This window comes from Desmodus rotundus, chromosome 13 (genome assembly GCF_022682495.2).
Source record: "Desmodus rotundus isolate HL8 chromosome 13, HLdesRot8A.1, whole genome shotgun sequence".
Lineage (NCBI taxonomy): Eukaryota > Metazoa > Chordata > Mammalia > Chiroptera > Phyllostomidae > Desmodus > Desmodus rotundus.
Genome location: NC_071399.1, coordinates 40,013,764 through 40,041,150, shown reverse-complemented (window position 1 = coordinate 40,041,150; position 27,387 = coordinate 40,013,764). Strand labels below are relative to the sequence as shown.

At 39.0% G+C, this 27,387-nt stretch overlaps 1 protein-coding gene across 2 annotated transcripts in view; it reads right to left on the bottom strand.

The window, feature by feature from the left end:
* Positions 1-27,387, bottom strand: part of NALCN (sodium leak channel, non-selective) — a 380,160-nt gene that overhangs the window by 7,570 nt on the left and 345,203 nt on the right. For both annotated transcript variants that reach the window (XM_045186646.3, XM_024578981.3), the window contains 11 exons: positions 26,955-27,048; positions 26,340-26,446; positions 26,055-26,129; positions 25,245-25,364; positions 22,206-22,274; positions 21,070-21,218; positions 20,151-20,244; positions 18,431-18,563; positions 17,652-17,767; positions 15,145-15,302; positions 664-814 (listed from right to left, as the gene is read on the bottom strand). In XM_045186646.3, coding sequence (XP_045042581.1) covers positions 664-814; positions 15,145-15,302; positions 17,652-17,767; positions 18,431-18,563; positions 20,151-20,244; positions 21,070-21,218; positions 22,206-22,274; positions 25,245-25,364; positions 26,055-26,129; positions 26,340-26,446; positions 26,955-27,048 — 1,266 coding nt within the window. The remainder of the gene's footprint in view (positions 1-663; positions 815-15,144; positions 15,303-17,651; positions 17,768-18,430; positions 18,564-20,150; positions 20,245-21,069; positions 21,219-22,205; positions 22,275-25,244; positions 25,365-26,054; positions 26,130-26,339; positions 26,447-26,954; positions 27,049-27,387) is intronic.

The following is a 27,387-nucleotide window of genomic DNA, read 5'->3' as shown; positions in this document are numbered from 1 at the left end:
TCTGTAGTTGGTGTTCTGAGAAACAGTATTTTAAAAGTCTGTTATGTATAAATATGTTTAGTGATTAATTTGATTTTTTTACCCATCTGTAAAGCATAAGTCAACAGTATTCATAAAATTAATTACCCAATATAAATGCTCACTGTAAACAGTGTAGGCAAACACAGTAAATGTTCATTGATTTATGAGTTGGAGAATTTTATAAGCTTATAGTTCATGAAACAGCAAACAGATCATTAAACTCTCACAAAAGGGGGTCTTTAATTAAAGACCACACAAAATTTTCAACAATAAGTTGGAATTTTTAGGAACAATTTAAAAGCAGTTTTGTAAATTCAATTGCCAGTCAATATGTAGAGATTTCTGGAAGTTTAAAAAGCTGAGTTTAATAAATGGACAGCATAAATACTTTACTTTTGATAAACTGCTTCTTAAAAATTCACACTGTATTATAAAAATGTGATTAATGTAAATTTATGGATTTTGCTCAAGAGGGTACAGCTACATTTGGAGTAGAGTTAAGGTTTGACTCATCATCTGACCATCTGGATGAAGTTGACATAGTCGAAGAGATACAAGAGTAATCACAGAAGGATCTAATCCCCTTGTTCATGAAGCCCTTGAAGAGGAAAATAAAATCCCAGATGCTTCTGGTCCACTCACGGCTCTGATGCGCTTTAAGCACTTTTTCAGCCACATGCGGATGGTCTGCTTGGCCACTTCCTCCTCAATGGTGTACTCCAGCTGCTCCCTGGCAAGCAGCTCCTCCAACTGCAAACTCTTTCGGATGTCAACTGACCGGTAGGAGAGCATGCTGGTAGGGGAAATTTAACAGCCATTGCAGCTCTGATTTACCTGGGATTTAGACTTTTAGAGATCTCAAAATCCAGAGACGACATAATTCAATCCAAACAAAGTAGCATTCTGATACCACCTCTACTAACTAGATGGCTTGGGCTAGTTATGTCACCTCACTGTCTCTCTTCTCTCATCTGTAAAATGGGACCATCATAGTATCTATTTTATTAAATGATTAAGTGTATTGATATTTATGGGATGCTTATAAAAGTAAGTGTTATGTAAGTGTCTGTAAATCAAAAGATCCAGGCTATGCCCTGATAATCAGCTGCTTAAGACTCTGGAATTTTGCCTGTAGAAGGAAAACTGCTCTCTCTATACCTTCTTCACATGGGGCTCCAGTTGGTAATGGTTAATATGCTTGGCTGTGGGTCCTGCGTCTGCCTCCACCCATTTGCCTCTCAATTGATCTCTTCTGTCCCCTTGGATATTCCTCATTAATACTGATGTAGGCAAAGCCAGGGTGAAACATTCACCCATTCAGCCCATGGTACAGTAGGTCTAGACAGTGGTAAATGAAATCAACACAGCTAATGTGTTGCATGTGGGCTCCTAGGCAATTAGGCAACTCATGTGTTTAAGCTGAGGGATCCACAGCCAAAGGAGTATGCAGACCCTTCTGGCAGCTTGGTGCTCCCTGGTACAGTTGCAGGATCCCAGTTATTGCTCCACACTTGTCTGGCCACAGGGTGGGACCTTAGTTGCACCTCTGGGCCCCAATCACAGCTTGGAGGCATTTGAGAGGACCCTCCTCTTGCAGCACTGGTACAATGGCCGCTTCTTTGCTAAGGTTTTTCTCACCATGGAGGAAAAAAGGTCATTTGTTCTTTCTTCCCTACCTCATTAAGAACCTTGTCATTGCTGAACCATTTTCATCATACACTGGGCTAGGGGGATAGGAAGGGACCAATGATGCCACCATTGACTTTGCCTGGTTTATTTTATCAGATGCATACTGAGTTCAAAAGAGGCTGAATATTAATTATTAATGACAGTGATATGCTATATGCCTCATTTTCAGCCTAAAAATATTGATCACTAAAAGAAAAGACTAATTGATATTTTTTTTCCTTTTAATTACTTTATTGTTGTTCAATTACAGTTGTTTGCATTTTCCCCCCACCACTCCCCTCCACTCCAGCCAAACTCACCTCTCTCCCTTGCTTCCAGCTTCCACATTGGTTTTTCCCATGTGTCCATTATAGTGATTCCTGAAAGCCCTTCCCTCCATTGTACATCCTCCATCCCCTCTGGCTATTGTTAGATTGTTCTTAATTTCAATGTCTCTGGGTATATTCTGTTTGCTTTTTTCTTTTGTTGATTTTGTTCCAGTTAAACGTGAGATCATATGGTATTTGTCCCTTACCACCTGGCTTATTTCACTTAGCATAATGCTCTCCAGTTCCATCCATGCTGATGCAAAGGGTAGGAGCTCCTTCTTTTTCTCTGCTGCTTAGTATTCCATTGTGTAAATGTACCATACTTTTTTGATCCACTCATTTCCTGATGGGCAATTAAGTTGCTTCCAGCACTTGGCTATTGTGAATTGTGCTACTATGAATATCGGGATACGTAAGTTCTTTTGGATTGGTGTTTCAGGGTTCTTAGGATATAATCCCAGCACTGGAATTGCTGGGTCAAAAGGCAGTTCTATTTTTAGTGTTTTGAGGAAATTCCATACTGTTTTCCACAGTGGCTACACCAGTCTGCATTCCCACCAACAGTGCACTAGGGTTCCCTTTTCTCTGCATCCTCTCAAACACTTGTTTGTTGATTTGTTTATGATGGTCATTCTGACTGGTGTGAAGCGGTATCTCATTGTGATTTTAATTTGCATCTCTCTGATGGCTGGTGATGCTGAGCATCTTTTCATGTCTCTGGGTTCTCTGTATGTCCTCCTTGGAGAAGTGTCTCTTCAAGTCCTTTGCCCATTTTTTTAATTGGGTTTTTTGTTTTCCTGGAGTGGAGTCGTGAGGGTTCATTATATATTTTGGCTATTAAACCCTTGTCTGACTTATCATTGGCAAATATGGTTTCCCATAGGGTTGGTTCTCTTTTTATTTTTATGCTGTTTTCTTTAGCCATGCAGCTTTTTAATTTGATGACATCCCATTTGTTTATTCTTTCCTTTACGTCCCTTACTTTAGGTGACATATCGGTGAAGATGTTGTTGCATGGAATGTCTGAGATTTTCCTGCTGCTGATTTTCCTCTAGGATTTTATGGTGTCACAACTTATATTTAAGTCTTTTATCCACCATGAATTTATTTTTGTGTATGCTGTAAGCTGGTGATCAAGTTTCATTTTTTTGTATGTAGCTGTGCAGACCTCCCAACACCATTTGTTGAAAAGACTATTTTTACTCCATTTTATGCTTCTGCCCCCTTTGTCAAATATTAATTGACCATAGAGACTTTGGTTTATTTCTGTGCTCTCTGTTCTGTTCCATTGGTCTATGTGTTGGTTCATATGCCAGTGCCAGGCTGTTTTGTAATACACTTTGATATCAGTTATTGTGATCCCTCCTGCTTTGTTCTTGTTTCTAAAAAATGCTGCAGCTATTTTGGGGTCATTTATGGTTCCATATATATTTTTGAAGTGTTTACTCTATTTCTGTGAAATATGCCATTTGGTACTTTAATAGGGATTCCACTGAATCTATAAATTGCTTTGCGTAGTATGTACATTTTGATGATGTTAAAATTCTTCCAATCCATGAGCATGGTACATGCTTCAATTTGTTTGTGTCTTCCTTAATTTCTTTCTTCAGTGTTGTGAAGTTTTCTGAGTACAGGTCTTTTACCTGCTTAGTTAGGTTTATTCCTAGGTATTTTATTTTTTTTGTTGCTGTATCAAATGGGATTTTATCCTGATTTCTGTTTTTGATATTTCATTCATTGTTGGTGTACAAAAACGCCTTTGATTTCTGAATATTGACTTTGTATCCCTCTGTTTTGCCAAATTCACTTATTAGATTGAGTTGGCTTTTTGGTGGAGTCTATAGGATTTTCAATGTACACTATCATGTCATCTGCAAACAGTGACAGTTTCATTTCCTTCTTTCCAATTTGGATGCCTTTGATTTCTTTTTCTTGTCTGATTGCTGTGGCTAGGACTTCCAATACTATGTTGAATAGGAGCGGTAAAAGTGGACATCCTTGTCTTGTTTCTGATCTTAGTGGGAAAGCTCTAAGTTTTTGCCCATTGAGTATGATGTTGGCTGTAGATCTCTCATATATGGCCTTTACTATGTTGAGGAATGCTCCCTCTATTCCCAGTTTGCTGTGTTTTTATCATAAATGGGTGCTGTACTTTATCAAATGCTTTTTCTGCATCTATTGATATAATCATGTGAATTTTGTCTTTCCTTTTGTTTATGTGATGTATTATGTTTATTGATTTGCGAATATTGTACCATCCTTGCATCCCTGGGATGAATCCCACTTGGTCATGGGTATGATCTTTTTTTTTATTGCTATTGAATTAAGTTGTATGCCTGGGTATGATCTTTTTAATAATTGCTGGATGCATTTTGTCAATATTTTGTTGTGGATTTCAGCGTGTATGTTCATCAGCGATATTGGCCTGAAGTTTTCTTTATTTGTTATGTCTTTATCTGGTTGTGGGATTAGGAGGATGCTGGCTTCATAAAGAGTTTGGGAGTCTTCCATCTTCTTGAATTTTTTGAAATAATCTGTGGAGGATGGGAGCTAGCTCTTCCTTAAATGCTTTGCAAAATTGTCTTGTGAAATCCTCTGGTACAGGGCTTTTGTGTGTTGGAAACTTTTTGATTACTGCTTGAATTTCATCACTGTTATTGGTCTGTTCAGGCTTTCTGCTTCTTTTTCATTCAGTTTTGGAAGATTATATTTTTCTAGAAATTTGTCCATTTCATCTAGGTTTTCAAATTTCTTGGCAAGTAGTTCTTCATAGCAATTTCTTACAATCTTTTGTTTTTCTGTGGTATCACTTGTAATTTCTCCTATTTGATTTCTGATTGTGTTTATTTGGGTCCTCTTTCTTTCTTGATGAGTCTGCTTAAAGGCTTCTCAATTTTGTTTATCTTTTCAAAGAACCAGCTCCTATATTTATTGATTCTTAGAATTGTGCTTTTAGTCTCTATGTCATTTAATTCTGCTCTGATCTTGGTTATTTATTTCCTTCTACTTGCTCTGCACTTTCTTTGCTGTTGTCCCTCGAGTTCCTGTAGGTGAAGGATTAGGTTGTTTATTTGAAATGTTTCTATCTTTTTTAGGTAGGAAGTTCACTGTGAACTTCCCTTCAGGACTGCCTTCACTGTGTCCAATAAGTGTTGTATTGTTGTGAGTTCATTTTCATTTGTTTCCAGAAACTTTTTGATTTGTTCCTTGATCTCATTTTTGACCCATTCATTGTTTAATAGCATGCTATTCAATCTCCATGAGTTTTAGTGTTTTGGGTTTTTTTTCCTTGAGGTTGGTTTCTAGTTTCAGTCCCTTGTGGTTGGAGAAAATACTTTCCCTAATTTCAATTTTCTTGAATTTGTTGAGGCTTGTTTTGTGTCCTATCATGTGTCTACCTTTGAAAATGTTCCACATGCATTTGAAAAGAATGTGCATTTTGCTTCTTTGGGATGAAAGGCTCTCTATATATATCAGTTAAGTCCATATGGTCTAGGGCATTGTTCAATGCTGCAATATATGTTGATATTTTGTTTGGAAGATCTGTCCTTTTTTGACAGTGGGGTGTTGAAATCCCCTACTATAATTGTGTTGCTGTCAATATCTTTCTTGAAGTCCTTCAAGATTTTCTTTATGTATTTGGGTGCTTCTATGTTGGGTGCACATATATTTACAATGTTTATGACTCCTTCATGAGTTCTTCCCTTGAGTTTTATGAGGTGACCTTCTGGGTCTCTTTTTATGGCTTTTTGAAGTCTATTTTGTCTGATATGAGTTTTGCTCCCTTGGCTTTTCTCTTCCCTGTTTGTTTGCTTGGAATATTTGTTTCCAGCCCTTCACTTTCAGTCTTTGTAGGTCTTTTGTTCTGAGGTGGGTCTCTTGTAGGCAGCATATGTGTGGGTCATGATTTCTTATCCATTCTGCTATTCTATGTTTTTATTTGGGGCATTTAATCCATTTATGTTTAAGGTTATTATTGATAAGTACTTATTCGTTGCCATTTTTTCATACCTGTGTTCCTCTCTCTCTCTCACTTTTTTTCTTCTTGTTTTTGAAGCAGTCCCTTTAGCATATCTTACAATGCTGGTTTGGTGGAGGTGTATTCTTTTAGCCTTCTTTTTCTGGGAAGCTTCTTATTTGGCCTTGCATTTTAATTGAGAGCCTTGCTGGATAAAGTAGTCTTGGTTACAGGTCTCTGCTTTTCATTACTTGGAACATTTCTTGCCATTCCTTTCTGGCTTGGAGTGTTTCCATTAAAAAGTCAGCTTCTACTCTTATTGGGGCTCCCTTGTATGTTACTTCCTGTTTCTCCTTTTCTGCCGTTAAGATTCTTTCTTTGTCTTGGAATTTTGCCATTTTAATTATGATGTGTCTTAAAGTGGGCCTTTGGGTTCCCCTTGATTGTGACTTTCTGTGATTCCTGGATTTGTGTGACCATTTCTCTCATCAAATCAGGGTATTTTTCCATCATTACTTTTTCAAACAGGTTTTCTATCCATTGCTCTTCTTCTTCTCCTTCTGGTATTCCTATTAACAGATATTGTTACGTTTCATGTTGTCCTGCATTTCCCTTAATCTCTCTTCATTCTTTCTGAGCCTCTTTTCCTTTTCTTGCTCTTTCTGGGTGTTTTTTTTCTACTTTGTCCTCCATCTCACTGATCCGAACCTCTGCTTCATCAAGTCTGCTTTTCATTCCTTCTACTGTGTTCTTCAATTCAGAAATTGTATTCTTCATTTCCTCTTGGCTCTTATTGATAGTTTCTATTTCCTTTTTCATGTTGATATAGTTTGCAGTGAGTTCATTGTAGTTTCCCTGTAGCTTCTGGTAGTTCTCTGTGAGCTCAGAGAGCTCAGTGAGCTTCCTGATAACCATTGCTTTGAACTCAGTATCTGATAGTTGACTTGCCTATATTTCATTTAGCATTCTTTGTGACTCTTCCTCCTTTCCTTTCATTTGGGTATTGTTTCTTTGTCTTCCCATTGTTTCTGAGATTCTTCTTGTTAGCCTCTGCTTCTTAAATTGATCTGTTTTGACTCCCTCGGTTTATGGTATAAACTTGTATGGTAGAAGACATGTGAGATTCAGTGGTGCAGTCTCCTTGATCTCTCAAGCTTGCTGGTCATTCGCTGTCATTTATTTTGGCTCTGTGTATGTCTTTTGGTTTTGATTGTTGTTGGGTCTTTCTTTGTTGGGTCCTTTCTTCCAGCTGGTTAACTGATGGTCGCTCTGCCCACCACGTCTTATATTCTGTTGTGTAGGTGTGGACAGGTTGTGTTGAAGCTGATTCTTGTGTGTGTGTGAAGTTTTGAGGCTTCTCTGTTGCTCTTGTTCAGTTGTTTGTTCTGGGTAATCTCTCCACCATTCAGTTGTATTTCCAGATCAGTCATCAGTGAATGTTAGTGTCACTTCCCCTCCCTCCTTTTCCTTCTTCCATTGTTATATCTGTTGGTGGTTCATTTGTTTGTGGGTTTCTTCTTCCAGCAGGTATACTGGTGTTCAGAGCTCCCACCTACTCTTTTTTATGATCATATATAGGGGGAAGGCAAAATGGTTTAAGACAACAGAAGTGTATTCTATGGTATTTAAAGTACCAACCTGGGTGAAGAACAAAGATGGCGGCGTAGGTAGACACACTGCACTTCCTCGCACAACCAGAACTGACAGAAAATCGAATGGCAAGGAAGTCTGACACCAAGGAAATAAAAAATAAACATTCATCCAGACTGGTAGGAAGGGCGGAGATGGGCAGCCGGGGTGGAGAGGACTTGCATTTGCAGTGGCGGGACCGAGACTGGCGGAGTGTGGGACGAATGGGGCAGACAGTCTGACCACTGGCAGATCCTGCGGCCCCACATTGGTGCAGATAAACCAAGAGGGCCAGACTGAGAGTGGCAGAGAACGGGGCAGGCAGAGCGGCAAGTAGCACCCTGCAGCCACACATTCGCGCACAGATAAACCGGACAAACTGTGGGGAGCAAAGCAGACCACGTAACCCAGGGCTCCAGCACGGGGAAATAAAGCCTCAAACCTCTGATTGAAAACGCCCGTGAGGGTTGGGGCGGCAGCAGGAGAGACTCCCAGCCTCACAGGAGAGGTCGTTGGAGAGACCCACAGGGGCCTAGGGCATGCACAGGCCCACCCACTTGGGAACCAGCACCAGAGGGGCCCAGTTTGATTGTGGGTAGTGGAGTGAAAGATTGAGGTCTGGTGGAGAGTGGAGCGGGCGCCATTGCTCCCTCTTGGCCCCTCCCCCATGCACAGCATCACAGCGCAGCGACCAGCGTTACCCCGCCCCAGGGAACACCTAAGGCTCTGCCCCTTGAAGTAACAGATGCGCCAAGACCAAAAAAAAAAAAAAAAAAAAAGGCCCAAATGACAGAACACTTTCAAGCTCCAGAAAAAATACAACTAAGTGAGGAAGAGATAGCCAACCTATCAGATGCACAGTTGAAAACACTGGTTATCAAGACGCTCACAGAATTGGTTGAATTTGGTCACAAATTAGATGAAAAACTGAAGGCTATGCTAAGAGAAACAAAGGAAAATGTGCAGGGAGCCAATAGTGATGCAAAGGAAACTGGGACTCAAATCAACGGTGTGGACCAGAAGGAAGAAAGAAACATCCAACCAGAAAAGAATGAAGAAACAAGAATTCGGAAAAATGAGGAGAGGCTTAGGAACCTCCAGGACATCTTGAAATGTTCCAACATCCGAATTATAGGGGTGCCAGAAGGAGAAGAGGAAGAACAAAAAATTGAATGCTTATTTGAACAAATAATGAAGGAGAACTTCCCTAATCTGGCAAAGGAAATAGACTTCCAGGAAGTCCAGGAAGCTCAGAGATTCCCAAAGAAGCTGGACCCAAGGAGGAATACACCAAGGCACATCATCATTACATTACCTAAGATGAAACAGGAGAGAATCTTAGAAGCAGCAAGGGAAAAGGAGACAATTACCTACAAAGGAGTTCCCATAAAACTGTCAGCTGATTTCTCCAAAGAGACCTTACAGGCAAGAAGGGGCTGGCAAGAAGTATTCCAAGTCATGAAAGGCAAGCACCTACACCCAAGATTACTGTATCCAGCAAAGCTATCATTTAGAATGGAAGGGAAGATAAAGTGCTTCTCAGATAAGGTTAAGTTAAAGGAGTTCATCATCACCAAGCCCTTATTATATGAAATGTTAAAGGGAGTTACCTAAGAAAAAGAAGATAAAAAATAGGAACAGTAAAAATGACAGCAAACTCACAGTTATTAACAACCACACCTAAAACAAAAACAAGAGCAAACTAGGCAAACAACTAGAACAGGAACAGAACCATAGAGATGGAGATCACATGGAGGGTTGTCAATAGGAGAGTGGGAGGAGGAGAGTGGGGGAAAGGTACAGAGAATAAGTAGCATAGATGATAGGTGGAAAATAGACAGGGGGAGGGTAAGAATAATGTAGGGAATGTAGAAGCCAAAGAACTTATAAGTATGACCCATGGACATGAACTATAGGGTAGAATGTGGGAGGGAGGGGGTGGCCAGGATGGAGTGGAGTGAAGGTAGTGGGAAATGGGACAACTGTAATAGCATAATCAATAAATATATTAAAAAATAATAAAGTACCAACCTGTAGAGAAGAGATAGAAGATCCTTTGGATATATATTGTGTGAACTGTGATATTTCGCAAAACTAGCTGCTTTTTAGAAAGGGTAGAAAAAGACAAGACTGTTGTTAGGGGCAGGGAAGTATTGTGAGTTGGATCTAGAAGGCAGTAAGCTTGTGGGAGGTCAGATTATGAGGTCAAGTGAGAGAAAAGAATACAATATAGGTGTAGTGTGTGAGAGAAGAGTTATCCACCACAGTAATAAAGTTCAGGAAACAGTGAAGTGAGCTAAGACCTGGCAGGGATGCTGTGTAGTATTTACAATTGTATGGAACAGAAATTATTTACAATAGTAATATAGCAACAATCATATGACAGAATCTATGTGATGCAAATAACAAGAATAGGAGGTACAGGACCTAGAGTAGTGTGCTATTGGAACACAAGTGAAGTGAAAGACAGAAAATTAAAAATATGCTATGAAAAAGACCAAGGGAAACCAGTCAAATGATGCAATTTAACAAATGAAGCAAAGAAGATTAAACAGAAAGAAGAGAAATATAAAAATACTAATAAAATAAAAGATGTAAGAATAATGAAAAAATAATAATACAAATATACAATAACTTGCAAGTTCTCTGGAGTAGCAAAGTGAAATTTGTCTCACTGTCTCAGTTGTTAGGATGACCACTCTTTGGGTCTAATGCTGGTCTTTTCACAGGTCCAGGTTTTATTGTTTCACTTGTGGGAATTAAAAAAAAAAAAGGAAGGACGTAGGAATAAAAACAGAAAGAAAGGAAGAAAGGAAGAAGGAATAAAAAAAGAAAGAATGAAAGAAAGGATGAAGGAATTAAAAAAGGAAATTAAAAAAAGAAAGAGCCTTCTGCTGGCTTTAAACCGGCCAAGCCAGTTCTGCTGGTCTTCCTGTCTGCAGCAGGCTGTGGAGGGATTGGTTTAGCTTTTCTCCCTTTCTAAGCTGCACTCTTTGCACTTGCCCAGCTCCAGACCAGTTATTCAGTGCACCGCTTTGCCCAGCCTATGCCTTCAGTCAACCAGTTGCACTGTCCTTGAGGTGCACCAATTAGGGGCAACTCACACACCACCTTCTTGCTCTTTTCTGTCCTAGATGCTAGGGACTCTCAGAGTCCCTTCAGGGTACTTCAGTGCCCCCACTGAGTTAAGTCTTTCTGGGGATTTCTGACTCCCTGAACCCTGTAGCTATCCTCTGTGGGGGCATCTCCACCTTCCTCTTAGAGAGCCAGTTGGCCCTGCAGGGACCTGGGTACAGGGTCCGGGTGGGAGCTGCCTCTCTTTGGAGGGGTCAGGAGCACTCCATCCCAGGGAGCAGGCCTGAGCACTGGGTCTCTGCTGCTGTGGTGGGATAGGCAGCCATCATGCCGCAGGGTCAGGTGAGCACAGTCCCTGGGGCTGTGGGCATGAGTACCAGGCTAGGCGGAGACTGGGGCAGCTGGTTCGGGAGAATTCCCCAAACAGCCAGTGAGTGCCTCTTTTTTCTCTTTTTCTTTTTGAAAAATTCCTCCTATTCAAGCCTGCTGCTCCAAACATGCACCTGGCCTCTCACACAGCCTGACTCTCCAACTACAGCAGGAGCTATTTGGGTCAGGGTCTGCCACAGCCCAACTCTTTCCAGCCAGCGTCCACAGTCTCAGTGGGTGCACACAGACCCTGTGTATTTGCCACTCCGTCCTTATTCACCCCCTGCAATTTCAAGCATCCAGGTCCCTTCTGGTGTTGCTCAAACCTTTTTTGGTAGGGGAGGGAACCGTTGACATGGCTCTCTCCCAAGAATCCTGAGGCAGACCTGGCAGGTACCGGGTCTGGGGATGCAGCTGCCTTGGTCCCTGTGCTGGTCCCAGGGACATTATTGTCCTGAAGCACTCTCCTTACTGTCTGATTTTTCAATGTCCTCTACAATTTTTGGTCTCCAATCTTTATATATACTGTGATACCATTGGCTGTTCACTCTGTTCCTGAGAAGATGGGATAGGTGTTTCACCTGTGCACAGGGGGAAGTGGACTCTGCTCCTACCTATCTCCCTGCCATCTTCCATAAGTGATATACTGAGAGTTGTCATCCTTTGCTATTCATGTGTTTTTTTGCACACTGTTTTCTGTCTTTTTACTTGCTCTTGAATGAAGTGAATAGAGGGAGGTAAAATTGAGACCTTGAGAGAACTTCCTGAGATTCTTCCTGTTGTAGTATTTTTTCAAATTCCAATCATAAGTATACTTCTGTATACCCGAATGCTGCTGACATTTGTGACAAAATACCCACCATTTAACTTGTCAGTTATTTGCAACATGATGAACATAGCTAGTGCTAGTAGAGCATGGGTCCCCAACCCCCGGGTCACCCATGGGCCGGTACAGGTACAGGTTTGTGGCCTGTTAGGAACCAGGCCACACAGCAGGAGGTGAGTGGTGAGTGAGTGAAGCCTCATCTGTATTTACAGCCACTCCCCATTGCTCTCTTTAGTGCCTGAGCTCCTTCTCCTGTAAGATTAGCTGTGGCATTAGATTCTCATAGGAGTGAGAACTCTACTATGAACTGTGCATGCAAGGGATCCAGGTTGTGCACTCCTTATGAGAATCTAATGCTTGATTATCTGAGGTGGAGCTGAGGCGGTGATACTAGTGCTGGGGAGTAGCTGCAAATACATATTATCATTAGCAGAGAGGTTTGACTGCACAGAGGCCATAATAAATCAATTACTTGCAGACTCATATCAAAACCCTACCAGTGAGTTGGCAGGTGACAATTAAGCTCCATCTAGTGGCAGGCTATAAAGCCATCCCCTACCCCCAGTCTGTGGAAAAATTGTCTTTCAGGAAACTGGCCCTTGGTGACAAAAAGGTTGGAGACTGCTCTAGTGGAGGGTTCTTAACTTTTTCTATGGCATGAATTCTTTTGGCAGTGGATCGCATGAGAATCCACATTATTTCTGAGAATAATGATTCAGATGCATAAAATAAAAGACACATTATTTCAAAGGAAAACCAATTTTTTTTTTATTGTTCAAGTACAATTGTCTACATTTTCACCCCACCACACCCCACCTCCCCACCCATCCCCACATCCCTCCCTCAAACCCATCCCCTTTGGCTTTGTCCATGTGTCCTTCATATATGTTCCTTGATGCTCCCCTATTATCCCCTGTTATCCCTCTCCCTTCTCCTCTCAGATTACTGTCAGTTTGTTCTTTATTTCAATGTCTCTGGGTTGTATTTAGCTTGCTTGTTTGTTTTGTTGATTACGTTCCATTTATAAGTGAGATCATAAGGTATTTCTCTTTTCACTGCTTGGCTTGTTTCACTTAGCATAATGCTCTCCAGTTCCATCCATGCTTTGTGAAGGGTAGGAGCTCTTTCTTTCTTTCTGCTGTGTAATATTCCATTCTGTAAATGTACCATACTTTTTTGATCCACTCATTTACTGATGGGCACTTAAGTTGCTTCCAGTACTTGGCTATTGTGAATTGTGCTGCTATGAACATTGGGGTACATAGGTTCTTTTGAATCGGAGTTTCAGGATCCTTAGGGTATAATCCCAACAGTGGTATTTCTGGGTCAAAGGCAGTTCCATGTTTAGTTTTTTGAGGAAATTCCATACTATTTTCCACAGTGGCTGCAACAGTGTGCAATCCCACCAACAGTGCACTAGGGTTCCCTTTTCTCCACAACCTCTCCAACACTTGTTGTTTGTTGATTTGTTTATGATGGCCATTCTGACTGGTGTGAAGTGGTATCTCATTGTGGTTTTAACTTACATCTCTCTGATGGCTTGTGATGCTGAACATCTTTTCATATGTCTCTGGGCCCTCTGTATGTCCTCCTTGGAGAAGTGTTCAAGTCCTTTGCCCATCTTTTAATTGGATTGTCTTCCTGGAGTGGAATTGTGTGAGTTCTTTATATATTTTGGAGATCAAACCCTTGCCCGAGGTATCATTTACAAATGTTTTTTCCCATACAGTTGGTTCTCTTTTTATTTTAATACTGTTTTTTTTACCCATGCAGAAGCTTTTTATTTTGGCAAGATCCCATTTGTTTATTCTTTCCTTTATGTCCCTTGCTTTAGGGAACATATCAGTGAAAATATTGCTACATGGAATATCTGAGATTTTCCTCTATGTTTTCCTCTAGGACTTTTATGGTGTCATGACTTATATTTAATCAAAGGAAACCAATTGTATCAAAATAGAGTTCTCTAATTATTTTCTTTGAAAAAGAGTGATATAGTAACAGAAGTGCTTATTTATTATTGCATTAAATAATAACATTTAGCTGAGGTGAAATGACTACTATAATTTAGAAGTACTGGTGAGCATTAAGGATATTTTAAGATATCAGCTACAGCAGTATGTGTCTTGAAAATATCTATGATTTCTACTGATGACAAAGTCATGAGTATTGTTAATACTACTATGGTTTGTTGCCTGCATTTATCATTGAAAAAATTATTACATTTCAGTGAGCGATTAATGAAAATAAAGATGTAATTCTTTTCCTTTTCATGTCTATGATCCTCTAAATATTATCCATTGGCTTCTGTTTAATAAGCTTTGCTGGGTTGATTGTTCTTCTCCCCACACCCCAAAAAATACTTTGGTACTCTCAGTACCTCAGAATGTGATCTTACTTGGCAATAGGCCATTACAGATGTAATTAGTTCAGGCAAGATCATACTTGGAATGGGATTGGGTCCCCAATCTAACATAACTAGTGTCCATATAGAAGTGAAAATTTGGATACAAACACACACATACAGAGGAATAACACCATGCAAAAAAGAAGGTAGATACTGGGGTGATGCTTTTACAAGGCAAGGAATGCCAAAGATCATTGGCAAAGCCCAAAAAACTAAGCAAGAGGAATGGAACAAATTGTCATTCATGGCCTCAGAAGAAACCCACCCTGCTGACACCTTAATCTCAAACTTTCAGCCTCCAGAACTGTGAGACAATAGATTTGTTGTTTAAACCATCAGTGTATGGTATTCTGTTACAGCAGTCACAGCAATGTAATACAGACCTCTTAGGCCTCATTCAGCCTTTTGTCCTGTCTGGGTACTCATCAAATGTCTAGAAAATGTGGTACCAGGGCACCCATTACAGAGCAGCCCAGGTAAATTCTTGTCAGACCCACAAGTGAAAAGATCTGAATTTTAGCTCCAGCTTGGCTACAGAGGGTGAATAACTGTGAGCAAGTCCCTCCTGGACCAGTTCCTTCCTTGAAAAACGAAGGGTGGGACCAAGCTTCTTGAGGTCCCTCAACTTCTTCCCTTCAGGAGCTCCCCATTTAGTAAGGGACACTTCTGGGAGAGGTCAGGCCAATACTTCCTTTCCCTCCCATGTGAGGGACTTACTTGAACACCATCATTCAATTTCAATGAGAAATGCCACTATGAGCCTGAGATGTGTGATCTTGTGTTATAACCACAGTGGATGTGGCATTTTAGGTTATGAACTCAGTTCAGCTCTGTGACATGGAGCTGTGAACCCCTGCCCCCATACCTTAGGACATCATGGAAAGTGACATCCCCGCCATTATGCAGCCTCTCCATTTCATAGCACATATGCTTAAAAAGCAGTTTGTCCTTGTCCAGGTCCACCTCCAGCCGTCCCCGCAGCAGTCGCAGCAGGAACTTCACACGAAAAGTTGGAATCACACCCTGGTGACAGAGCACAATCATCATTTAGCTGTAATGTTTCGACTGGGCTTCTGTTTTCACACCAAAAAACATGGAGTGATTCTGAAAAGATGGAAATTAGGCACCGATGGCAAGGAAGTGTTTTGTCTCTCTGGAGGCTGGCTCAGGGCACTTGCACTGAGAGGAGCAGGAGATAAAAGCTAAGCACTTCATAAGGCACATAAACGTCCAATCACTATGTTGTAGACTGAAACTAATATAATATTGCATGTTCACTGTAATTAAAAATACATTTTAAAAATAAAATAAAATAAAACAAAATAAATAAAAAAGAAAAGCTGAGCACATACAGTTTCTGCTGGTGTGTCTCTGGTTCTGTGGGATTTCAGAACCAAGCAGCATTTGGAGCCCAGGAGGGTAGAAAGTTCTCCCTCTGCCTTTTCTGGCCCTGACACTTGCTTGTCCAGGCTTTCCTTTCCATTACCTGTTCCACTGACTCAGCCTCTGCTTGTGTGTTTCTTCAACATACATGCTGAGTGGATCAGTAATGCATTAGCACAAAAATGAAACATACACATTGTACATGATCTTCTTCTCACTTAGTCCGGATACAAGAAACTTCTAAACAGGGAGTGTCCAACCCATGGCCTGTGGACTACATGTGGCCCAGGATGGCTATGAATGCAGCCCAACACAAAATTTTAAATTAACTTAAAATATTTCTAAGTTTTATTACTTAGATACATACATTTTCTACATTAGTGATCACAAACTTGGGAGTTGTTCAATGATTTTAAAAGATTATTGAAAGGGCCACAGAATAATTAGGGTTATTGTGTAAGGACTTTTTTGCTTATCTGTGGTGGCAGATATCACAAAAATTATGCAGAGACCTTTTTTTTGCTCATCAGTTTTTGTTAGCGTTTGTGTATTTAATATGTGGCCCAAGACAACTCTTCTCCTTCCAGTGTGGCCAAAAGATGTCAAGAGGTTGGACACCCCTGTTCTAAACATTTATTGTAAGTTGTTCTTCTATGGAATGATAATTCCTTTCCAGTTCTTCTCCATTATTAGGCCAATTACATACAAGAGAATTGGGTCCCCAGGTCTGCCCTCTTCCTGGTCAGATTCTGAAAATCTTCCATGTGTCACTCCCTTCCAGGCAATAAAACATGCTGTGCCAGCCTGACAGTGTCTTTAAATTAGGTATTGGGCAAGTGGCAGGGACACTGGTGAGCCATGAATTCTTGCCAGTTACTAATATCTTAACACATGAGTGGAAGTCCCACTTTCCATGTGTATGTCAGAAGAAGGCAGGTTCATGCAGGTCGAAGTCATGGAGATCAAATGGGTCCAACTAAGATAAGAGCTGGGTCAGACAGCTGTATATGCAGGTCACTGTCTTGGAACAAAACCCTCTAAAACTGGTACCTGGATGACGTGGGGGTTACCAAGGAAATAGCAAGTAAAGGGAGTGAAGAAAGCCATACATGGTTGTGCAGGCCCCAGTTTTAGGCCAGGACACCCCATTTACTCAGCCTGTTCTGGTCCCTTGGTCTTTGTGCCCCCAGTCAACTCTTCCTGAAACTATTTTCAGATTGTCCCCTAAATTGTCCATGAGTGAACTTTCCTCATTTTTTAGATATTGGGTCAAGTAACACCTCCCCAGACAGGACCACCCTTGCTAAAGTTGTCTGCCTGTGACTCCAACCACTCTCTACCATATTACCTTCTTCAAAGTGTTTGTAGATTTTTGAAATAATAGTAATTATCATTTCACTTTAATTCTGTCTCCTATATTAGAAAAGAAGACCTTTCCATCTTGCTCATTGATGCATCTCAAGTGCCTAGAACTATGCCTGAGTGTTTGCTAGGCGGAACAATGGGGAAGAGTAGGAGGAAGAAGCTGCTGCTGTTTGGCTAATTGTACTAAATCTTGGGTAAGCTTGATTATTAAAACAGTCAAATAATAAGTCCAAAAAAAATAAAAATAATGACTTTAAGAAATTGCTTAACTCCTTTGCACTTGTAATCAGGATTGCTCTCAAGTTGAGGTGATCATGAATCTGTATTATAACTGTCGATTTGGTAATTTGAACTTGTTTCTTTAGAGCTTCCTTGGTTTCCTTTCTTAACTTTCTGAAAGCCTGTAGAAGAGGACCTTCTTGGTTGGAAAGGTCATGAGAGGGAACTATTCTGTCCCTCTCCCCTCCTAGCATACTCTGCTGGATGGTCAATGACAGCTTTCTGCAATTCATCAATGGCCCTTCAAAATTCAATATATGTCAACTGCCAACAATAAAATCATGTTTGAGATGTGGCAATAAGTCTTTTTTGGGTGGGGCATGAAACGACAATCCACTCGCCTACCTCTCGTTTATCATCCACCATATTCCATATGATTTGAAAGTGGCGAAGATCATTGTAACTTAAAAGTTGGTCTTCCTCAGTGGAATAAAACAAGGAGAAATTCTCCACTATTATAGCTAAAAGAAAGAGAAAAATGGCAAAGTTAGACAATTATGCCAATTGATCATTTTTTAGAAAATGTAAAACCTATATTGTAAATAATGAATTTTATCGGCTACATGTTACGACAAAAATTTTAAGTGCTTTCAGTATGGTTTCCAAGTTGGCAAGGTTTAAATTTGAACTAAGCTATTTCTCTAGCTCCTGGCTTTCCAAAACTCAAGGGTCATGAGCATAAACACACATTCTATGTATATAGATATTCATGCCAGGTGGATTTCTCTTGTATTTGAGAGTTCCAGGGTGGTTTTTAAAGGTCAGTTTGAGTTCTGGGTGGCCCCACAGCTGGGTGAAAAACATGTATCTTTCAAAAACATAAATGTAATATTTTGGGACTGTAAGGGTATTCTTCCCCATATTTGTTCAACTCAATCCATGAAAACTCTTTTCAGGTTAATAATCATAATAAATAGGACAACTATTGAAATTGCAATCAATTGTCATTTAAAACTGTGCCTTTCAAAAGTCTTTCCAGCTTTTAGATGGAGTGGCAACAATTTATAACTAATGCCATGGAACACCTGCCCCAAGCAACTCAGTATAATTACTTGAAAATTATACATAATTATCTAAGTACCTGAGTTTAAAGAGATTAAAAATATGCAATGAACATCACTTACCTACAAGTAGATTTAGCATGATGTAGGCAATGATGACATAAAATGAACAGAAATACATTAGTGCCCCAGCATAATTTCCACAGTCAGTTGCCCAGTATGTAAATTCATCTGGAGTACAAAAGGGTGGCTGGACCTGTGGGGTGCGAGGGAGAGAGGAGGGAAAGAGAGAAGAATGCACACTTTTGTTAATTGACTGATTTAATGAACATATTCCCAACCCATGTAAAATATAATTAACTTCAAAGTAATCTCTCAAAAGCTATATACATTGGATACATCATCCGTGGCAAAAATCAAAAATAATATTTGATTTATACTGTGCTTTTAGTCTTGTAGAATCCCAAGTTCACTGCCACTTTAGAAGCATAATGAGAATGAACTGTTTTCCTCTAAGAGATGCTCTGCCACTTCCACTAGCCCCAAATGATAATTTGTCACTGTGATGAAAACTGCAGAACGTCAAACAAAAGGACATTTTAAAATTTTTCTCTAACTTAAGTAATAGGGTAAGATTTTAGGAGGATGTGTTATACACAGAAATTTGCATTCAAATTGTGCAAGGAGAAGCCAGTGATCCTTATTCCCAGAGCACAATTAGCAGATGTTATGACATTCCTGACTCAGTAACGTGTGAACACCTCTGAGGGAACCTCCTGGTTTCTTTCAGCCAGACAGACTAGCTCATTCTCCATTTCCATGGCCTTCTGCTTATTCTTTATTTTGAGCTTATTTAATTATGTCTAGCATCATATAAGATGTATCCCAATTAATTCATGTATAAAGTTCCTACTATGTGCTAGGTTTCTTCCTAGTGTCAGGGACAGACTAGTAAGCAAGACAAAGACCCTGTCCCTCCTTCATGTTGCTGACAGTCTAGAGCTGCACAATCCAACACAGTAGCCACTAACTATAAATTTAAATTTCTGTTCATTAACATTAAATACAATTTAACATTCAGTTTCTTATTTTAACTGGTCACATATCAAGTGCTCAATAACCACATGAGGGTAGTGGCTACTGAATTGGACAGTGCAGATGGCCATCATTGTAGATGGCTATCATTGTAGAAATTTCTTTTGAACAACATTGGTCTAGAGGGTGAGAAAGAGATGAAATAGACTAATCAACCTAATATTCATGATAGTTGTGATACAAACTACAAAAGAGAAATATAAGGTGCTATAGAAACATATAACTGGCAGTCTTAGCATAAAGAAGAATTGCTTAAGGAACTGATGTTTAAACTGATACCTGAAGAATGATGAAGAAGTAGCCTAGAAAAAAAGAGAGTGTAGCTCAGAGCCCTTCACCTAAGATCCTTGAGGAGGTTTTGGAATCACTGAAGCCCTGGCACCCAGTATGCTCAATACAAACCAGGGGAGTCAGTGAATATCTGTTAAATAAATTGAATTAAAGAAGCAGAATTCCCATTTGTACTTGACTACCAAAACATTGAAGGTGAAAGGAAAGAATAATGCCCATATAATACATATTTATTGAATGGGACTACAGTAGTTCAAGTTGAGTTCACTGGGTACTCTTTTTGCATGTCCATACACTGTAATGCAAAAAAAAATGCAATTTTTATGGACTAAAAGACCAGGATATGTGTTTTGTACACAAAATCTTGATGCTAATCAAGATACAGTCAATGTTGCTTGGCCAAAGAGTTTCACCTGATTCTAAGCTGAGGCATTGTTAATGATAAAGAGATATTTACCATACAATCATGCATAATCTTGTTCCAGTCTTCACCTGTGACAATTCGGAAGAGCACGGTAATAGCTTTGCCAGCTGAAGAGAAGTTTGCATGCCTAATTTAAGGGAAGAAAACAGAATGTGAATAATATAGTTGTCATAAAGTAGTAAGGTTTGTCACCACTCAAACAGGTGGATTTGGGAGTAAATTCGGTTGCCAAGTAACCATTTCCAAAGGTTACACCCTCTTTTTGTTCATCATCTATACTTGTCCCCAAGTAGCATGGTGCCACCAATTTCTTGCCATTAGCCTTGATTTACTGAGGGAGCAAGCTATGAAAATATAAAGTGATTCTTTCTTTCACATGGATTATTCTATGAAGGATGGAGCTGCCATGTTTTAAATAAGCCATCTCTGCAACAACACATATCTGCAAACAATTTGTTGTCTAAGAGTTTTTCTTTTTGACATTATGAGAGTTTTACAAAATTTAAGGTAATCTTTGAAAAATGTTTTTTATATGATAACCATTGGGGGGGTTCTAACTTCCCATGTTTAACTAAAAAATAAAAAAAAGGAAAAACCCCAATATTATCTCAAAATTATTTATTAAAAATAATATATCATTTTTTGGGCAGTGTGTGAATAGAAAAAATGCTGGAATTCACAAGGATATCAGAAGTGGTTATTTCTGCATGGTAGTGGAATTATAGATTCTTTTTATTTTTTATTTTATTCCTGAATTTTCTGTCTCTAAAGTAAACATGTATACTGTTTTCAATTAGGAAAATGACCTTTTTAATTTTGTTTGAATTTCCAACTGATTGCTTCTCCCTTCTCCTCCAACTCTAATAGACAAGAAGAATTCAGGTGTTTATTTTTATTTCATTACTAAAAAAGTTTGCTGGATAAATGAGTGGAAAGATAAATACACACCAACCTGTTAATGTTCTCTCCATATTTCACAGTACCAAATAAAACAACTCCAGCAAAAGCATAACACAGCAGCAATAGGAACATTCCTACGATGATAAAGAAGCTTTTATACATGCTGACAACCACTGTCAGGAGGAGCATCTTCAGTGTTACCTGTATGGAGATGGAGATGAAGAGAGAGATGGAAAGAGAGACAGAGAAAGATTATGAATATTCAACTCATTAAGGTGTGGAGAACATGGGAAGTAAACAATATTCAAGCAGGTTGGCATAAGAGTGACCCTCAGGATATCATTTGAAAATTGCTTCCTATTAGCTATTAAATCTAAATATTATTCACAAACCCTCTGACAGAAATTCTACTTGTATTTTAACTGTTCAACCTTTTCAGCCAAATTAATTAAAGTTCCATCTTAACATTTGTAGTCTTCCATTCTCTCTTACTTTGCTCTCCTATTCTCTATGATAAGGGCTATACATTTTAGGGCTGTAGCAAGTACACTCAGTATTCTTCTACAAGCAGATGTTCATAAAAACAAACCTAAACAATGGTGAAATACTAAATACTATCAAATATGGAGTGTGCTGATTATGAGGATATACGGAATGCATACAACAATGTCAGTATCAAAAAAGGAAATTACTTTAAAAATGAAAAATATATGTGTACTATACTCATATGTATGCACATTAATAAATAATATAAAGAAACATGGAATCATAGAATTATAAATATTTATTAAGGATTATTTTTATTTGCAGTAAAATAACTTTATTAAAAATAAAAACAAAAAATAAAGAAATATTAAGAAAGACAACTGGTTTTTGCTTTCATCCCTGATATGTTATATTTAGTTGATGATTGAGTTTACTTAGCAAATATGAAGAATAAGTAAAACAACATGTGAGGAAACATATAACAAGATAACTATCATTTTAATGATTCATTTACTACAAAAGAATCATAAACAATCATGTTTAATGATTCATTTTAATACTTAAAATGTAATCATTTGGACTTATGGTGTCTAACAATTTGTTAACTAAGATACTAAAGACCAGAAGTCAGCTAGAGTTAGTCATTGCTCCTTTCTTCACTATTTACACCGCCTTTGGTACTGTTCTTCACAATGTACTTACATGCTTTCCACAGATGGAGAAAAACCTAAAGACAATCACACACGCACCCATCATGTAGGTATATGCATTCTGAAATTTAAAGAGAAGAGAGCCTCTCATAATTTGCACAAAAGATCTTGTTACAGTTCCACTGTTCATTTTGAGTCTTCTGTGAAATCTACTGAATAATTAGTTTTATAAAATGTGAAAAATCCTATAAGAAATTTATCTCAAAAAGGTGCTAAAAAGGTCACTGCTAAAACTCATGAATAAATATTAGCTATAAAATCAAATTTTAAATGAAACTTTGGTCTCTGTTTTGCTCAGCTGAATTCTATACTTTAAAACTTATTTTTACACCCTTGCTGGTGTGGCTCAGTGGATTGAGTGCTGGACTTTGAAGCAAGAGTCGCTGGTTCAACTCCCAGTCGAGGAACATGCCTCAGTTGAGGACCAGGTCCCCAGTAGGGGGTATGCAAGAGGCAACCACACATTGATGTTTCTCTATCTCTTTCTCCCTCCCTTCCCCTCTGTTTAAAAATAAATAAATAAAATCATTAAAAAAACTTACTTTTACATAAAATAGTGACTAACTTTTTTGAGGAGCAAGAACAAACTAGGATAACAATGCAACATAAGGGAGTCAAGTGAGACAGGATATAAAGGAATCCTGGCAGAGGGAGCTCAGGTGTTGCAAAGAATTGCTGGTAGTCAGATTCCTTCACTCTGAAGGTCTCTAGAGACCTCTGGAGACCAGCTGACTACATATCTGTTAGTCCAAGATGATTTCAGAGATGTCCTCCCTGTTAGAAACACATTCAATATATGATCAATAGCAAGAGAAGACTTGGTACGCTTTATGAGTTAGAAAGCTTAATCTGAGGAACAAAGATCCCACTGACTATAACTGTAATAATAAATGTGGCATTAAACTGATGTCACAATGTGATTTTTCTCGAGAACCCTTGCCTAGGCAAATGACAAGAGTCATAAGATGGACACCTGGGAAGGAGGTCTGGTGAGATCTTCGGTGAGGTGCAAGGAAATGAATGTCTGCACAGAATTATCTCTGGATGGGAACAAGGACTGCATCTTCTGGTCCATTGCAAAACACAGTGGAGAAGAAGCATGCTTCCAGGCTAGAGATTCTTGGAGAAGAACAAAAGCAGGGGGACAGAAAAGGCAAGTTGGTCTTTTGGTATGAGATATTGTCTCTGGGAGCATTTAAAATTAGGAAGTTTACTTTACTTTTCTGTGTGGACTGAGTAGATTTTAATTGCAATTTGGAGAAACATAAAATCATGGGCCTTGCTGCTCCTTCTCTCTATGTTAGCTCCAAACCTACTATACATACCTTCTTGCTTTGCATTCTGGAAGTGATAACACCCAATGGCGACTTAGGAGTATTTAATGAATGTCTACCTAACTTCCCAGGCTGTGCAGTTCACAAAAGGAGTGACTGTCTTTGTTTTACTCATTACATTCCTCTCAATTCCTAGCACAGTGGCTTACACACCTGTTGTGCTCAAAAACATTTATTGTTTGAGGAAATGAGTCATAGTGACTGAGGGCCCACCTGGGCTTGGCATAGCTCCTGGCACTGAAGGTGACAACTGTCTTAAAAAGCACACAAAGCTTCATGAGCACAGCAATTTCATACTAAAGCAAGGCCTTTGTGATGTGTAAATGGGTTCTATGTGCCATGAATCTTTTTCAGAGTATGAGAGAATGAATAGAAGCAAGCAGGGAGAAAGTGATAATATTACATTTGGGTAGGATCAAGAAAGACTAACAAAAAACAAGGTATTTATAATAATGTGTTATAGGATGGTATAATCTTTACAGTTAGAAAAAATTCACATTCTTGATCTTCATAATGCTCACATAGAACATGTAGATTATGCAATTATATTCTCAGTTCAGAGTAGGAAATAGAGAGTCATTGAAAACAAATAACTTGATAAGGCTGAAAAATGGTATAACCCTAGACTGAGACCTAGCATTATCTAACATGGTAACCACTAGCCACATGATACTATTGAGCACTTGAAATGTAGTGAGTCTGAATCAAGACATGTTGTTAATGTAAGATACATATTCAATCAGATATTTGGTATAAATGAAAGCATGTAACATCTCTCCCTCATAATTTTTTATATTGCTGACATATTGAAATGATAATCCAAGGTGGGGCAAAAGTAGGTTTATAGCTGTGAGTTCAGAAAACACAGCTTATTTTTATATTATTATTTTTTTAACTATTGTAATATTTTTCACACAAACAACTGTAACCTACTTTTGCTTCACCCTATGTTTGGGATATGGTAGGTTTGAAATATGTTATTAAATTAATGTTATTTGTTACTTTTTTATATTTTAAATGTGGCTTCTAGAAAATTTAAAATTATATCTGTGTTCCTATTTTACTTCTATTGGACAACAGGTCTCAAAGTCATGGTCAAAGACACTCTGTACATTTTGAGCTTGACCTTGGATTGAATGGAGGCTGAAGGCATTTAGGCAAAACAATGAGAACTCAGGTATAGAGATAGGGAAAGGTGTGCTTTAGAGAAATGCCAGCTGGGGATCTAGTAGAAAATAAAGCAGGAAAGCACAAGAGAATCACACTGTGAAATACTGATTATCATGTAGTGGCACAGATGCTACACTTCAGCTCATAAAACAGGGTTTGAGTCTTCTGATACTAGCTTACATGTGAATTTAGACAGGTTTCTTAATCTGTTTTTGTTTTTGCTCTTTCTCATTTTTATCCTTTGGCAAAATGAGAGCTAAACCAGAAGAGCTTTAAGGCACTTGTTTGAATACTCTAGAACTTTGAGGGGCCAGGTTTTGTCTGTGTGAAGAGTATGAGTGTGTAGACATATACAACTCTGTGTGTATGTACTAACACATGTGAGGGCCCATCTCAGTCACGGCTGGATTTTAGGGAGATTAGTCTGACATCTGTGAATTGGCTGACAGGGAGTGAAATGAGACTAAAAACAGGGTTACCTTAAATGAAATTATGGTATCAACTAAAATAAACAATTATGCACATACCAGAAGGGCAAAGTGAAGTACCACCCAGACAACACCAAGTGATGTCACCAGCAGATCATAGCGATTTCTTCTACTTTGCCAGAAACCAGCAGGTGACATGGCTATGATCTTCATTGTAACCTGGGGGAAAACAATGAAGAGAGTAAGTCAAGACTGAGGGTTCAGAACATATTCAAATGTATCAACTTGAGTGACGTTATTATTTTAAAGGATGTAGCAACCAAAGAGAAGAATTTATCACATATATAAAAAGGCTGAGTAGGTAACACATCTATATTCTCCTCTCTGTTTTGTCTTTGTTTTATGATCAGTTTGATAACAAGACATTTTTCTTCCTCAAGTAAAAGATGGTAGATTTTGGGAAACAGTGACTATTACAGGGTGAAATAATGATAAGAAGAATATGCCTGGAAAATGATATGACATGAACCGTATATTAAAATAATCTTGTCTGGACCAACTCCCTTTGTCACCACATTGCAATTTGAGTCCTTGAATTACAGTGGTTTCTGCATTTCCCCCCAAATATTTGAAATCAGATAACTAGACAGGCCATCATTCTGATACAGCAACTAACTACAGTTTGCAATTCCTGTGGTTAGAAAAATTTGAAATATAAAATGAAGTCTTTGTTCAAGTTAAGCAGAACAGCCTCAAAAGAAAATACCCTAAGAGCATACTACCCTCCTCCAAAAAAAATGACTTCAGCAGCAATGGGACACAGAGCTGAAATATGCCATCAAAGGAGGACACTTACTTTAAAATGAGCACCATTCCCCCTCCCCCCCAACCACTGACTCATTTAGGTACCTCTAGAACGAAGATGAAGGTGAAAACCACTGACATTGTTGCCAAAGGAACAGTCACTGGGTCTTCGACGTCCCACTGCAAAGGAAACAGCACACGTGTCTTTGCCCCATCCATCAGGCACAAAAAAGTTCCCTTTGTCCCATTTGAACACAACTGTGAATTTAAATGTTTTATACTAAAGAACACAGATTGTAGTAAATATTACCACTTGCAATATTCTGGGATGCACCCATGAATAAGAAATTCATTCCCAGAATCTTAGGGAAGGGTACTTCAGTAAAGTACCTTGACAGACAGCAGCACTGACTGGGCCAGGACAAGTAATGCAATTGTCCTCTTAAAAAATGGATGCTGGGTTATATCATACATCTTGGCTCTGAAACCATCATTATCTGGAAAAGAAAGGTTTAAGCAAGGGCATTTTAGACCTAGGTTACATTAATTTTCTTGTGTTTCATTTTCTTTAATGCTCATCATAAACCCCGTTACATTCCCCCACCCCCGCAGCTCAATCAATTGTGTAGTGTTTTGCAGGAATGGCTGGCTCTGAATATTTAAAACCATGGTGCATGGCACCGTCTGTATTGAAAGGAGAACCGCATCATTCAATTTCTTTCAGTTTAATACACTTCACTCGTATGTTGGAAAGGCAAGCGCAAATATTTTATTTAAAAATTCATTTTTCCATTAGGGCTTATCCTGAGAGCACTGAAGCACAACCTTTGGGTGGTTGATTTTAATAGCCTATGGTGAGATCTGTAGTTTGGAGCCCGTTTCTATATTAACTTATGCACAACCACCTAGTGGCCTTATGATTATTATTTTAATTGAAATCTTAGACTCCTGGGGAATCATGAACGCTAATGCCCAACATGAATAAAATCAGAACATCTTTGATACCCGGGCGAGGTGGGAGATGAAGAGGCTGTGCTATCTTCAGTCGGCTCTTCAGATCTTCCCATCTTCTCTGATCTACAGTCAGAAGAGCCGTCCCCTTAATAAACAAAGGAAAGCAGAAAAGTCCTTTGTCACGTACTCCACGCCAAGGACATTGCACATAGGGTGGTGATACAAACAGACTAATTTAGGGGTTAAAATAAAGATATTCTCCATATACTGTAGTGGTTTGATAAACAGGGTCAGAATCTTCAAACTTGTTCTCAAGAGGACTTCCAAAAAGGACAGCCACGGGATTTGCAACAGACTCAGCAGCCTTCAATTGGCATCTTTGAATGTTTGCCAGGTTTGGGGAAATCTAAAGGTTTTCTACATGATTAAATTTTCAGAAAGGGATCCTCATGTTAATAGTGATTGGTTTGCTTTTATTTCATAG